The sequence below is a fragment of the Mugil cephalus genome, chromosome 14 (assembly GCF_022458985.1).
Source record: "Mugil cephalus isolate CIBA_MC_2020 chromosome 14, CIBA_Mcephalus_1.1, whole genome shotgun sequence".
Classification (NCBI taxonomy): domain Eukaryota; kingdom Metazoa; phylum Chordata; class Actinopteri; order Mugiliformes; family Mugilidae; genus Mugil; species Mugil cephalus.
The window spans coordinates 24,525,722-24,538,315 of record NC_061783.1 but is presented as its reverse complement, the minus strand read 5'-3'; the positions used below and the strand labels follow the sequence as shown (position 1 = coordinate 24,538,315).

The 12,594-nt window shown below is 43.5% G+C and overlaps 1 protein-coding gene across 2 annotated transcripts in view; it reads right to left on the bottom strand.

Annotated features, from left to right (window-relative positions):
• LOC125019746 (F-actin-uncapping protein LRRC16A) overlaps positions 1-12,594 on the bottom strand; it is a 31,794-nt gene that overhangs the window by 6,363 nt on the left and 12,837 nt on the right. Inside the window, exons 4-32 of one of the 2 annotated variants that reach the window (XM_047604709.1) lie at positions 11,442-11,501; positions 10,490-10,611; positions 10,045-10,142; positions 9,896-9,966; positions 9,711-9,784; positions 8,810-8,885; positions 8,628-8,716; positions 8,184-8,278; positions 7,807-7,893; positions 7,596-7,699; positions 7,423-7,500; positions 6,715-6,791; positions 6,525-6,629; positions 5,093-5,162; positions 4,924-5,005; positions 4,736-4,835; positions 4,002-4,056; positions 3,746-3,918; positions 2,997-3,065; positions 2,369-2,462; positions 2,055-2,153; positions 1,742-1,870; positions 1,542-1,664; positions 1,279-1,454; positions 1,065-1,152; positions 817-981; positions 669-735; positions 347-582; positions 162-262 (exon numbers count right to left, since the gene is read on the bottom strand). In XM_047604709.1, coding sequence (XP_047460665.1) covers positions 162-262; positions 347-582; positions 669-735; positions 817-981; positions 1,065-1,152; positions 1,279-1,454; positions 1,542-1,664; positions 1,742-1,870; positions 2,055-2,153; positions 2,369-2,462; positions 2,997-3,065; positions 3,746-3,918; positions 4,002-4,056; positions 4,736-4,835; positions 4,924-5,005; positions 5,093-5,162; positions 6,525-6,629; positions 6,715-6,791; positions 7,423-7,500; positions 7,596-7,699; positions 7,807-7,893; positions 8,184-8,278; positions 8,628-8,716; positions 8,810-8,885; positions 9,711-9,784; positions 9,896-9,966; positions 10,045-10,142; positions 10,490-10,611; positions 11,442-11,501 — 2,963 coding nt within the window. Of the gene's footprint in view, positions 1-161; positions 263-346; positions 583-668; positions 736-816; positions 982-1,064; positions 1,153-1,278; positions 1,455-1,541; positions 1,665-1,741; positions 1,871-2,054; positions 2,154-2,368; positions 2,463-2,996; positions 3,066-3,745; positions 3,919-4,001; positions 4,057-4,735; positions 4,836-4,923; positions 5,006-5,092; positions 5,163-6,524; positions 6,630-6,714; positions 6,792-7,422; positions 7,501-7,595; positions 7,700-7,806; positions 7,894-8,183; positions 8,279-8,627; positions 8,717-8,809; positions 8,886-9,710; positions 9,785-9,895; positions 9,967-10,044; positions 10,147-10,489; positions 10,612-11,441; positions 11,502-12,594 lie in introns of those variants that run through there. The other variant, XM_047604710.1, reaches the window with a different exon arrangement.

Sequence of the window (12,594 nt, the reverse complement as noted above, 5' to 3'; positions counted from 1 at the left end):
CGCACTATTGCACAAAATTAACACACACAGGAGAACTTGTGTACACACAACTAACCTGAAACACAGATTTCTATTGTACTCCAGGTTTCAGATGTTTGCATCTTTTACAGGTAGTACATGCTATCCTACTCCTGAACAGGAGTGGATCTAGTGACACTCACTTGAAGCCAAGTTTAATGACTTTCTTGGAGAAGAAGTCGTCCAGGCCCTCGTCCAGATTTCCCATGATGCTGTTGTGCTCTGCTTCCTGTGGCGCCTCCCTCTGAAACACAGACGACAGGAATAAAGCACCAGAAAGAATTCACGGCGACGTCCGGGAGGAGCAGCTTCTCTGGGGGAGGCCTACATGCAGCCGGCTGGGCTTCGTCCTGTTCTTGGGTTTCGGCCGGAGTTTAGTGTGATGCTCCAGAGTCTTGTGCTCCACTGGAGGCAGCTCACTCAAACAGACGGAGGCGGCGTCCTGAGAAGGAGGAGGAGGAGGGAGGTCTCCGTAGTGGACCGGAGATCTGTCCAGAGGAAGAGGGGGGTCCTCCACGTGAATGGGAACCTCCTCCAGAGCTTTGTCCAGGTCGAACTCCATCTCTGTCGGGTGGATAGTTAGAAACTGAGGATGAGGAGCTGTATTATGCACATTTAAAAAATAAGATTAATTTAAATGTATCACTCACCAAACGCTACAGAGACGGGACGCAGCATCCTCACCAGAATACTCTTCCTCTTGGATTTTGGAGTCATCTACAGAAAAAAGAAACTGTCTCAGCTTTGCATTTCTGTCCAGATCGTCCAGATAAACTCGTCATGTTTGTGTTTTCCCACCATGCAGGAGTCCATGTCCTCCAGCCCATTGTTCCTCCCTCCCTCTTCGCTCCTCTGCTCCTGCTTGTGGTTCTCCGCCTGCAGGACGCTTTCATCCAGGACCTCCGTCTCTGTGTGGGGCTCCTGGACCAGCAGAGGATGACTCTTCCTGATCACATGCTCGGCCTGGAGACGGACGGAGGACGAACGGAGGGATGAGCGGGTAGAAAGACGGAGTAAAAAGGAGGACAGGTAGAGAGGACACTAACCAGAGTATGTTGTGATTTGGACAGAGACTCCAGGATCTCATCAACAATACGATCAGACAGAAACGACGCGATGCTGAGTTTCACTTCACTGGTTCACACAGAAATAAAAAGACGCACAAAAAATAAGAAAAAACACAAAACAGAACACAGAAGTGGACAGAGGACTGGTGTGTTGTGGAGACACATGGGGGACGTATGAAGCATGGGATCGGACCTGATCTTGTTGACGATGTCGACGCCGGACTGTTCCAGCAGCGTGGTGGTGATGAAGCTCCGGGGAACAGTCGTCCTCCCGGCTCCGGCCTTCAGAAGCTCCTGACGGAGGCTGCTCCTCTTCATCACGTGAGGACAAAGCCCCTCGGCAGCGTCCACCATGGACACCAGCATCGTCTGGAAGAACAGATTAAACCTCACACTGTGTCCCGGACCAGGGACGAGTGTCTCGCTGTGGGATTAACCCGCTTACACATCCTGTACCTTCAGCTGTTCGTCCATCACTCTGGCCACCTCTCCAGCCATGGACTCCAGTTTATCCTGAATGGCCCCGACACAGGCTCCTCTGGACCCCCCGCTCCTCGGGTGGTACAAGTTGGGCAGCAGCTGGGAAACAAAGCACATAACTTAGAGAAGAGTTGGTTTTTAGGGAACGGGCCGAGGCAGCATGTTGGTCCTCTCACAGTTTTGGAGTTCCTGGCGTCCTTCATGAGGTTCTCGGCCGCCTTCATGTCCTCCTGGACACAGCTGGTCTCGCTGAACCTCAGAGAGTTCAGGTGATCCTGGACCTTCACACACATGGTGTCCATCATCTGGGTCACAGCAAAGGGAGGAGGTCAGTGGACAGTGTCTCTTTAGGGAAGTGAGGACATTTTGTCCGGTCCTCACTTCTTTACAAGGCTGTTTGAGGGTTTTTTATTCTAACGGTTACAGGTGAGGGTGTGTGTGTGTGTGTGTGTGTGTTATATGTGTGTGTCTGTGTGAGTGTGTGCCTGCCTGCTGGGTGGTGGTGGTCACTATTCCCTGCTGCAGCCTGTACGCCTGCTCCTGCAGGTATTTGCGCGTCTCGTGGTTCCTCAGCAGGTACTGCTCCATCTGCACCAGAAAACATCTCAACCTTCAGCTCAATGTGCAAAAGTTTCAAGGCAGCTATGAAAAATGCTGTAAACTCAGAATGCTTTCAGACATGTTAATAGTTTATTTTCATCATGAATGAACAGATGAATCAGACAGTATCAGTTCTTCTACTCACACAGTGTGTATATATATATATCACATGACAGAAGGTTAAAATGAAAAGCGATGGGAACCTTCAGTAAAGCGTCCTCTGTCTTCTCTGGATTTGCCTTCAGCGCCTGAGCAGCGTCCATGATGGGGACAGGCATGAAACGAATGGTGTAGTTCCTGGTGGAGGAGCATGCGACAGCCTTTTATATAAGGGGTGTGGTAGATTGTGCGTGTTGATTTTGTGGAGATTTCATGCACAATTGACGACAGGTCAAAACTGATCTAGACTGCCTCATTTAAATGAGGATTTTACCGCTGTCCACTAAAGACAATGTGGGAGAGGAGCCTGGATGGAAGCACAAGACCAAATTTGAAGCCATGGAAATGGAGGCAAATAAACATATTTTGGTGTTAAAGGAAATAAAAATAACTGCAGTCGTTGATGCCACTGCTCAGGCTTAAAATGTGCTAAATAAAGGTGCAAAAACTTGTTACTGTAATCAGTTCCATCTTTAGTAAATCACCACCTGCACTAAATAATCTATCTGCAACTTCTCCGCCCAGTATTTTGCACGTTTGACAGATGCAACTTTCATTTCACCTCCTCAGTAGATCAGCAGCTTCATCATCAGTTTGCTGCTAAAATGACGTTTGTGTTCAAACCTTTAATAAACGAGGCGCCTGGTTTTGTTCCCGTCACCTCGTACTTACTTCTCTAGAGCTGCTGCTACGTCCTGCAGACCCTGAGGGCTGACGCTGTTCCTGTCCCACACCAAAGTCCTGCACACACACACACACACACACACACACACACACACACACACACAGCAATGACACAAACACACAAAAACACAACGGAAACAAACATGAAGAACATCACACACTGTCGACCTGGCCTCTAAATTCTTCGATACCTTGGAAACAATTTTCAGAACAATAAAAACAAAACAACTGATTCTGAAATGTTTCAGTTTGAGCCTTTTTATAGATTTACTGCTCCTAAAAAACAGCTTCATGTGTTTAATACTGACTCATCATTATGTAATGATGTAATAATGAAGAAGACGAAAACCTGATGCATCTACTTTTTTATTTATTGTCCCTGTGTTTCAAACCTCTGGACCAGTGACTGACTGAGGCCTTTAAATATCTGTCCTAAATTTACTCCTTTAAACATTAGATTGGGTGATTTAGGTGAAAACTATTATTTTATTAGGTAAAATGTTTTTACTAGAAGCCCATTGCAGAACCAGCCTAGATAGAATATCCTTTAAAATGTACTGCAAAGCCTGTTTCTTTTAGAAAAGATGATCTCTGCAGATACTTGTAAAGCAGCACATAGACTTTAGCAGAGCGGCATCGTACGGAGTTGCAGACACGATCATTGTCATGTTTTCTTGGTTTCTTGATGCGATGCTGTGGCCTGTCCTCTGTCCTCTGTCCTCTGGTGGACGTCTCACCTCAGCTTGGTGTTGATCTGCAGGGCCTTGGCCAGCATCTTGGCCCCCATGTCCCCCATGGAGTTTCCGCTGATGTCCAGCTTGGTCAGGGACGTGTTGCTGCCCAGCGCGTTGAGGACGATGGACAGGTCGGCCTTCAGCTTGGAGTCGGCCAGAGACAGAGACGTCAGCGGCTGCAGAGACGGAGCAGAGTTCATTAATGAACGTCACAGGAATCAATGAGGAGAATAAATAAAAGATGAAGAGCTCTACTCACGGACTCCTCTTCTTGAATCATGTGGACCAGGTTGTCCAGGACCTGAGCCACATTCCTGTGACAGAGGATCAAGAAAAAGAAGGTTTATGTTAAGAACAAAGATTTATTCTAGTTCAGGTCAGTTTCATACTAAGAACTTCAACCCACCCCTCACACATCAACAACTCACAACAAGAGAATTTTAACAAATTTCAGGGAAATCTTCAAATGTTTCTGTGGGCGGCTCAAAGATAGAGATTTATAAAAGAATAAAATAAAGATTTCACCATGAAACTTAGTTTTGTTGTTTAAGTTCATATATTTTTATAAATATTATTAAAATTAAAGCTTGTTTTCTAATTTCATAGAGTTTGTAATTTGTTATTTATTATTCAAATTAATTTATTTACATATTTATTTCGTGTTTTTAAAATTTTCTGTATTTTTTAATTTATTATTTATTATTATATTTAAATTTGTTTACGTATTTTATTATTATTTATTTCATTATATTATTTATTTTACACATTACATAAATAATAAATAAAACATATTACACAAATCATTTTGTTAAATAAAATTATTAAAAAATAATTACTTTTGTGCTTTATATATATATATGTATATATGTGTAAAGCACATCTAATGTTCTATTTGTTGTACAACTTGAAACTTATATTTATTTAATTCATACTGCACTTCCCCTCCATGAGAACAGTTTAACAAATGAAATATCCAGATTATCTGAGACCCACTTGGATTTGATATTGTTGAAGTTCTTGCCCAGTGAGAGGTGTCTGATGGAGCGGTTCTTGGCGATCCAGACCAGCAGGGTGATCAGATCCATGTCCAGACCTGAGCACGGAGCACAGACACATAAAATAAGCTACGATCCAAAGGTCAAAGCGCTTTAAAGCGTTTTCAGGTGAAAAAAGGTCCCGACCGTTGTCAGAAATGTCCAGGCTGGAGATGTTGGGGATCTCTGCGATGCAGCCCTCCAGGATCTGAGAGCCTCCAGAACGCAGCTGAGAGCAGAGACAGACGCATGAGGACACGGACGGACTCAACCTTCAGCCTAAAACCACATTTATCAACGTGTACAGTGGCTTTACTTCACAGCAGCTGAGATCCAGAGACACGTCGCCCAGGTTCGGGTTACAGCCGAGTCCCAACAGCAGCGCCCTGCACGGGAAAACCAGCAGGGATCAGACCAGACCACGTCCTCACAGAACCAGAGGCTGAGACAGTAACTCAGGACACAATAAAACACTTTTAATTCTGAACAGTTTAAAACTCAACATTAGGAAACAGAAATAAAAGAAATAAACACACAGAATTAGAATTAAAAACCAGGACAGACTGTTTTAATCCTGTCTCTGTTTTCATCAGGGACATCTGAGAGACGGACACGGAGCTTTAAAAGACATCAGCATCTTAAAAACATCTAGAGGATCTAGAGCCAGAGGAGACCTGACCTGGAAAAATCCTTCAGCCTCTGACGTCGACAGATTTATCTTTGTTCAGACAGAAAATAAACGATAAATAATCTGATAAGATGGAAAGTTTTAAGAGGAACCCACTTAGAGTTTGATATTTAAATGACTTTGTGTCCGTTTCCGATTTAAACTTTGACACTAAATGTCTCACTTTTTTCTTTTTGTCCTGATTATGTGACGTTCATCCAACTACATGTCGGCTGAACCTTTTACCTTGTGTCATCACTACACACCTTTACTGTTCTCTCATACTCATGTACATTAACCGGAGCATGTGAGTGTGTGGGAACTCATATACAACAAATACGGAAACGATATTCAGACTTTAAAAACGAGCAAACAGTGAACCAGGGTTTCTACAGTGAACCATTAACGCTCCTCATCAGACTGGAAGCACTGAAACCGAAGGATCAAAGCCGCTCAATTCATGCACAAAGTAAAACATCGGCGTCTGAAAGCTGCTCCAGGTCAGAGAAAATAAACTCAATCTGAGGGAAGTTTGTTCACAAAGAAGAAGCTTTGCACCAGGAGGAAACATGTGGAACAGCTGCAGTGAAGAGTTTAAATGTGTCAACAAGGAAGTTCACACTGATCTTCAGAACAGATATAAAAAACAAACATGTGACCAATGAACAATGAGCCTTTTTGCTTCTTTTCTTGTTTTGTTACATATCATAATGTTGGGCTCCAGTAGGGGGCGCAGTTTGGTTCTTGGCAATTAATATCAATAATTAAGGGACATAATCGTATCCATAAATAGTTGGTAGCAGCAGTAAACGCTGGGGCTCCACCCTCTATAATAAAGACACACGGTGAAGTGTGTGTTCAAGCACTGACTGTCATGAATCCAGCAAATATCACAGTGTATAATCACAACCACATGATTATTAAACTATAAAAATATAACAAAGAGTGGGACCATTCAAACATGTCATGGTTATTTATCCTGTCTTACTAGCTTGTTTTTTGTCTAAAATGTGTTTTATTCTATTTTGACTGTTTGTCTTAACCTTCAAACAGTGAATAAATGAATGAAACACTGTCTTACTTCAGAGCCTCTGCTGGCAGCCTGGTTCCTGACAGACTGACGGACGTCAGAGCCTGAGCTGAGCTGAAGAACTGCTTAAAGGACGGAGGGATTTCTTTACACTTCCTGTGTGAGAAGAGACGTGTTAGTGTGTTAAAATCGTAGCATCGCAGCAGAAGTTAGCAACGCTACAACGAGTTTAATGTCCGACCTGTGAGAGTAGACTGTCTTTGACATGTTGAAGACAGAGAGATGCTTCAAAGATCCTTTGAGCAGAGATGTACACACCTTCAGAAAAAGAAAAGATTAAAAGGTCATGTGAAGCACACATCTAGGGACGGCCCTGATACTGGCTACCGTGATACTAGTGCTGCTAATGCTAATGGTAGTAACCAGACTGATCTGCTTCATCCGGTGCCAGTGAGTGTTTAATTAGCTTAGCATCCTTAGCTCTATAGCTGCATGGATGGAAGTGAAGCTTCAACACGTCTGAGACCAAACGTTTGTTAAAGTTTGTCTGGACTTCAGCTCTAAAGATGCAACAAGGAGGAAACACCTGGAATTAGATCCAACATCTGACCACACATAGCATTAGCATTAGCATTAGCATAGCATTTCATTAAAGGAGCAGAGATGTAGCGTCTCTGATGCCTGACAGACCCCACAACACTGATTTATCATTATTATTATTATTTCTTAGTCTTAGTTGTATTTATATTATTTAAAGTAATATTCTGTTCATGTCACAAACATGAAAAATAAAAAAGTTTGTATGTTTTCATTCTTTAAGCACCAGCACTGTTTCTATAGATAAACCCAGACCCAGATCCAGACCCAGACCCAGACCCAGACCCAGACTCAGACCAAGACCCAGATCCAGATCCAGACCCAGACCGACACCAGTGTGTGCAGCTCTTACCTGCTCCAGAGAGCAGTCACTGTTGGACAGATCCAGAGTCTCCAGGTGGTTGGAGTGACTCAGGAAGTTGTGCAGATTCTGCAAAGATAAAAAACACTGTGACACCCTCAGGTCTTAAGGGAGACTCCGGGGTTCGTCTTGTTAAGGATGGGGGGGCTACAGGAGCCTCGTACCTGGAGGTCGTCTCCTCGGAGGGAGTTTCCCGACAGGTCGAGGTGCGTGAGGGTCGTGGAGACCACCGCGTTGGCACAGAGGCCGTGACAGAGGCTGTTTACTCCTGCAAGTGAAGACAAACTGAAAAACCAGAGTCCAGGACCACAGAGACCTGTTAGTACCCCCCCTCCCCTCCCCGCCCCCCTGGGGGCTCAGCTGTGGTGGGCTCACCTTTAGGAGACATGGAGGTCCTGGACAGGTTCAGGTGCTTCAGACCCATGGGCAGTTTGGAGAGCTGAGCGCTCAGAGCAGACACACCTGCACAAAGGAAGACCAGAGTTATTCTGGGAGCAGACACCAGGGGGCGCAACATGGAGAAAAGCTTCTACATGTAAAAAACAAACAGGACACGGATTTACAGGAAACGCAATTTACATTTATCACAGTGAATGAGAATAAACGAACATATGCACAAATAATCCAGTTATTTAATATACATATAATCAGAACAAGACCCTCAAAGTGTGTGTGTGTGTGTGTGTGTGTGTGTGTGTGTGTGTGTGTGTGTGTGTGTGTGTGTGTGTGTGTGTGCGTGCACACGCTCCAACCTTTGTCCTCCAGTGAGTTGTTGCTCAGGTTGAGTGTGTGCAGTGTGCAGGCGGGGTTGTGTGACAGAGCACCGGCCAGTTTCTGAGCAAAGTCACTAAAGAAGAAGAAGAAGAAGATCATTTTACACCATCATTATTATTATATCACCATATAAATTATGACGTTATTATTATAATAATATCAGTATGATTATTCATAGTATTACAGAAAGGGGCAGGATTATTTTTCTTTGTGATAATTGTTGTATTCATTGTTCTCTCTTTTTCTATTATTATTGTTATTAATAAATTATTTAATACCATTATTAAAAACCAAACAAACATTAGAACCATCACTAAGTTGAGATGTAGTGCAGCGTTACTCTGTTAGAATCTGTCTGTTTCCACGTATGAACCTAAAGAAGTAACACTGGACTGGACCAGTTCTCTTATGTGACCTCTGACCTTCTGAGTCCAGCGTTGTCCAGGACCAGCTCCTCCAGGCGGCTGGACCGAGCCACCACCCTGAGGATCTGGTCACACACGTCTGTGGACTAAACGGAAAGAAGATGGATTTCATTAACTTTCATTTCAGATCAGGAGGAATCATTTAAAATGTTTTGTAGACTTAAACTACAGGACGTCACCAGTTTGTAGTCTTTGGTGGAGAGTTTGTTGAACCACTGGTTGTATTCCAGAGCCGCGATGATGGCCACCAGGTCCCTGCAGGAGGAAGTGACTCAGAAACCTCAGACCTGGTTCATAGTCAATGCAGTGGACTCGAGACGTAAGGGAAATGTGATACAGCGCTCACACACCAGGGGGCAGCAGTGAAATAGAGACATTTATTATCTGAGGTGAAGTCTCAAAAATATCACAAAAATATCTAAACTTCTATTGTTTTCAGGTTCCTACTCATTTGACATCTAAAAACTTTTCCAGACCCTAATTTACAGACTTCTCAGAAAAAAACTAAAATCTAATTTATGGAATTTGTGTAAATAGTTGTGTATCATGTCAAAAATCTGAACATATCTGCTGTTATGACACCAAATCACTTCTGTCAGATCATAGCTAGGTCATGTTTTTCATACACATAAGTTAAATTTAACAGATAAATTCAGTGCACGTTTTTTTTTTCATGATCATCTGTGTAGCGACTGTGACAAACATTTTAGTTGTGCTGCCAAGCGCCTTAAAAAAATAAAAACAGATGATCGATCTTTTTATTTATTTATATATATTTTTTGGATATTAATTTTCAGTACTTTTCCAGACCTGGTATTAAATCAAATCTCATACTTTCCATACTTGCGGAGGAACCCTGTGACATGTTTGAAATAAATCAGTTCAGTTCAATTGTTGCTCTAAAGCACAAGAATGTGAGATGCAATAAAGGACGATGAGTGTAGGGATGTGGAGGCGTCATATAAATACAGGTGCGTCCGTACAGGTAAGTTCATTACGTGCATTAGCGCCTCCCATGGTGACGGACGGTATTACATGCATCGCTGCGTGTTGGTTAATCTGACGGCTCGTTTTTGTTACCTGTTCTCCAGGTGGATGAAGTCCTGCAGGTTGAGCTCCCTGGTGTCCTGGGTTAGATAGATGGTGTCTACGTCCTGGACAGGAAGAGGACAACGAGGACAAGGTGAGACAGGGAGCGAGGCAGCGTTCAATGTTATTATTAATTAGCCAGAAACCGAAAATATTAATGTCGTGAAGGGACTGACCCACTGGACCTCCTCCCTGTACGGCAGACCCAGGTGATCACACACACACCAGTACTGATGAGAGAAGCCGCCTGCAAACAGTCACATGACAACGAGGTCAAGACCAAACACTTTAAACACTTTTCTCTGGAGTTGTTGGTAAAACTCACCACAGGGTCCCAGGTCGGCCGAGCCCTGCTCCTCCCAGACGGCCTGGAGGGCTGCAGTCCTGTCCACGGGCTTCAGACTCAGCTTCCTCATCGCCTTCCTTCCTTACAGAGACAGAGAGGACGCATGTATTTATACCTGGAAGCTAACTTTAAGAGCCGCATGCTTCAAGAGAAACTTCAATTCAATACTCCACCAAAAAAAGGAAATTAATTAGTCCTAAAGAAATCAAGTAGTTTGAATCATGTGCTTCTTAACATAAATAAATTCCTGTTTTTTATGTAAAACCAAAATCTGATAAAGGGGCCTCTGAGTGTATTTGATATTAAACAGAGCAGAAGACAACACAGGTAACTGTTATTAATAGCATGAACATTCACATATCCACCAGTAAATATTCATAAATGACAGAGTACAGCGTTCCTCCTGGCCTCAGGTGCTACCTACACAGGTGAGCCGGTGGGGCAGATCCGGTGTAAGCAGCTTCCGATGTGAGCGATCACCTCGTCCACTTCCTCGGCCGAGCCCAGACGGAGGCTCCACGGGCCGCGCTCATACTCCAGCACCAGCTGCAGGACAGACCAAGCACAGACACTCCACACGGTGAGGGGACATTTCTAGTCTCCATGAAGCATGTCCCACCCACCAATCAACCAACCAACCAACCAACAAACCAACCAACCAGTCAATCAAACAACCAACAAACCAATCAACCAAGCAATCAACCAGTCAACCAATCAACCAACCAACCAACCAACCAACCAGTCAATCAAACAACCAACAAACCAATCAACCAATCAATCAACCAACCAGTCAGTCAATCAGTCAATCAACCAACCAACCAACCAATCAACCAGTCAATCAACCAACCAACCAACCAACCGACCAATCAATCAGTCAGTCAGTCAGTCAGTCAGTCAGTCAGTCAGTCAATCAACCAACCAACCAACCAACCAACCAACCAATCAACCAACCAGTCAACCAACCAACCAGTCAATCAACCAACCAACCAATCAACCAACCAACCAACCAGTCAATCAACCAACCAACCGACCAACCAACCAATCAACCAACCAACCGACCAACCAACCAACCAACCAACCAGTCAATCTTTATTTATAAAGTGCTTTAAGAACAACATGAATGGCCAGAGTGTTGTACATATACAGATAAAAAAGACTAAAATCAAAAATTAAACAATAGAAGCCAAAGTGCTGAACACAGACAAAAACTATATCAAAATATTAAAATAATAAAACAATAAAAACAATAAGAGCTAACACAAACTGAGCCAAAGAGAAAGGAGTTTCCAGAGAGGATGAAGCCTCTGAAGCCTCTGTGTTATTTGGTTGGTGTCTGTTTGTGAGTGATTGTGTGTTTGTGTATTTCCTGTCGTCACCTGAGTGGGTTTGTTGCTGCTGATTCCCTGGATGTCCAAGTAGCTGAAGGATTGTTCAACCTGACAACGAGCAACGAGAGACAGATCAGGAAACTGTGTGGACACGTCGACTCAGGGTCGAGAGGTTTGAGTTCAGAGAAAACAATAAAATAAAATAAACCAGGAACAGAGAGCGAACGTAAATCCTTTGTATTAACTGGATGTAGACTCCAGGTGATGAACGCCTGCTACACAGAGCGAGGGAGCGAAGACGTCATGTGACTTTAACGGGTTAAAGGTCACGTGACCACCTCGTTAGTGTGTGGATGCACATATTTAAGTTCACTCTTGGATTTGAACCTGGCCTTCACACAAACCACAGACCCACATAAGCCTCAGCCTGAACCTCATCGTCCGGCAGGTAAGAGACTACTGCGCAAAATTAAACATGCATGAGTTCAGAAATCACTTCTAATACGACACGATGCACCTATTGACCCAGATTTGTCCTAGTGCGATGAGGGGAAACACATCTTAAACATCATGCTGGTACCTCACGCATACAAACCCTTTGTTCTTAATTCAGAACTGTACAATTTAAGAGGGGACGGTCACTTTAAACAGTTTACCGTCCACTCCACTCTGACAAGTCTGTGCATCTCTGGTAAAACTGTGGAACAAACTAGACGAGGACATAAAAATGTGCATTAAATTAAATACAAACACACTATTGGTCAGTTATAATGAACTGAACTGCTCATTTTATACTTTATTGAGTTGGTATGTTTGTAATCAGGTCTCTGTTTCACATTAAAGTTACATGTTTTAATTATTTCTGAGGTTGTATGAATTCCTTCAGAGCCTTCTTGAACCTGCTCTTCATCACAGCGTGCCGTTTCTTTCTCTGTAATGTTCACTGTTTCTTTTGAACATATTTCAGACAAATAAAAATCCAATCACAGATGTGTCTGAACATCTGGACGGAGGCTGTTAACGGAGCAGAGTGAAGCTGCTCACCTGTCACAGACGTCCACATACTTTTGGCCGTACAGTGAAACCAGATAGCAGCTGCTATCGCTAAGAGGCTAGCTGCACGCTACGTTCTAGCCAGCACATTTTTCTGCAGGGTTTCTGAGCCGACTGGTCAAGCTCCAACTTGTTTGGGAGTTTTTCT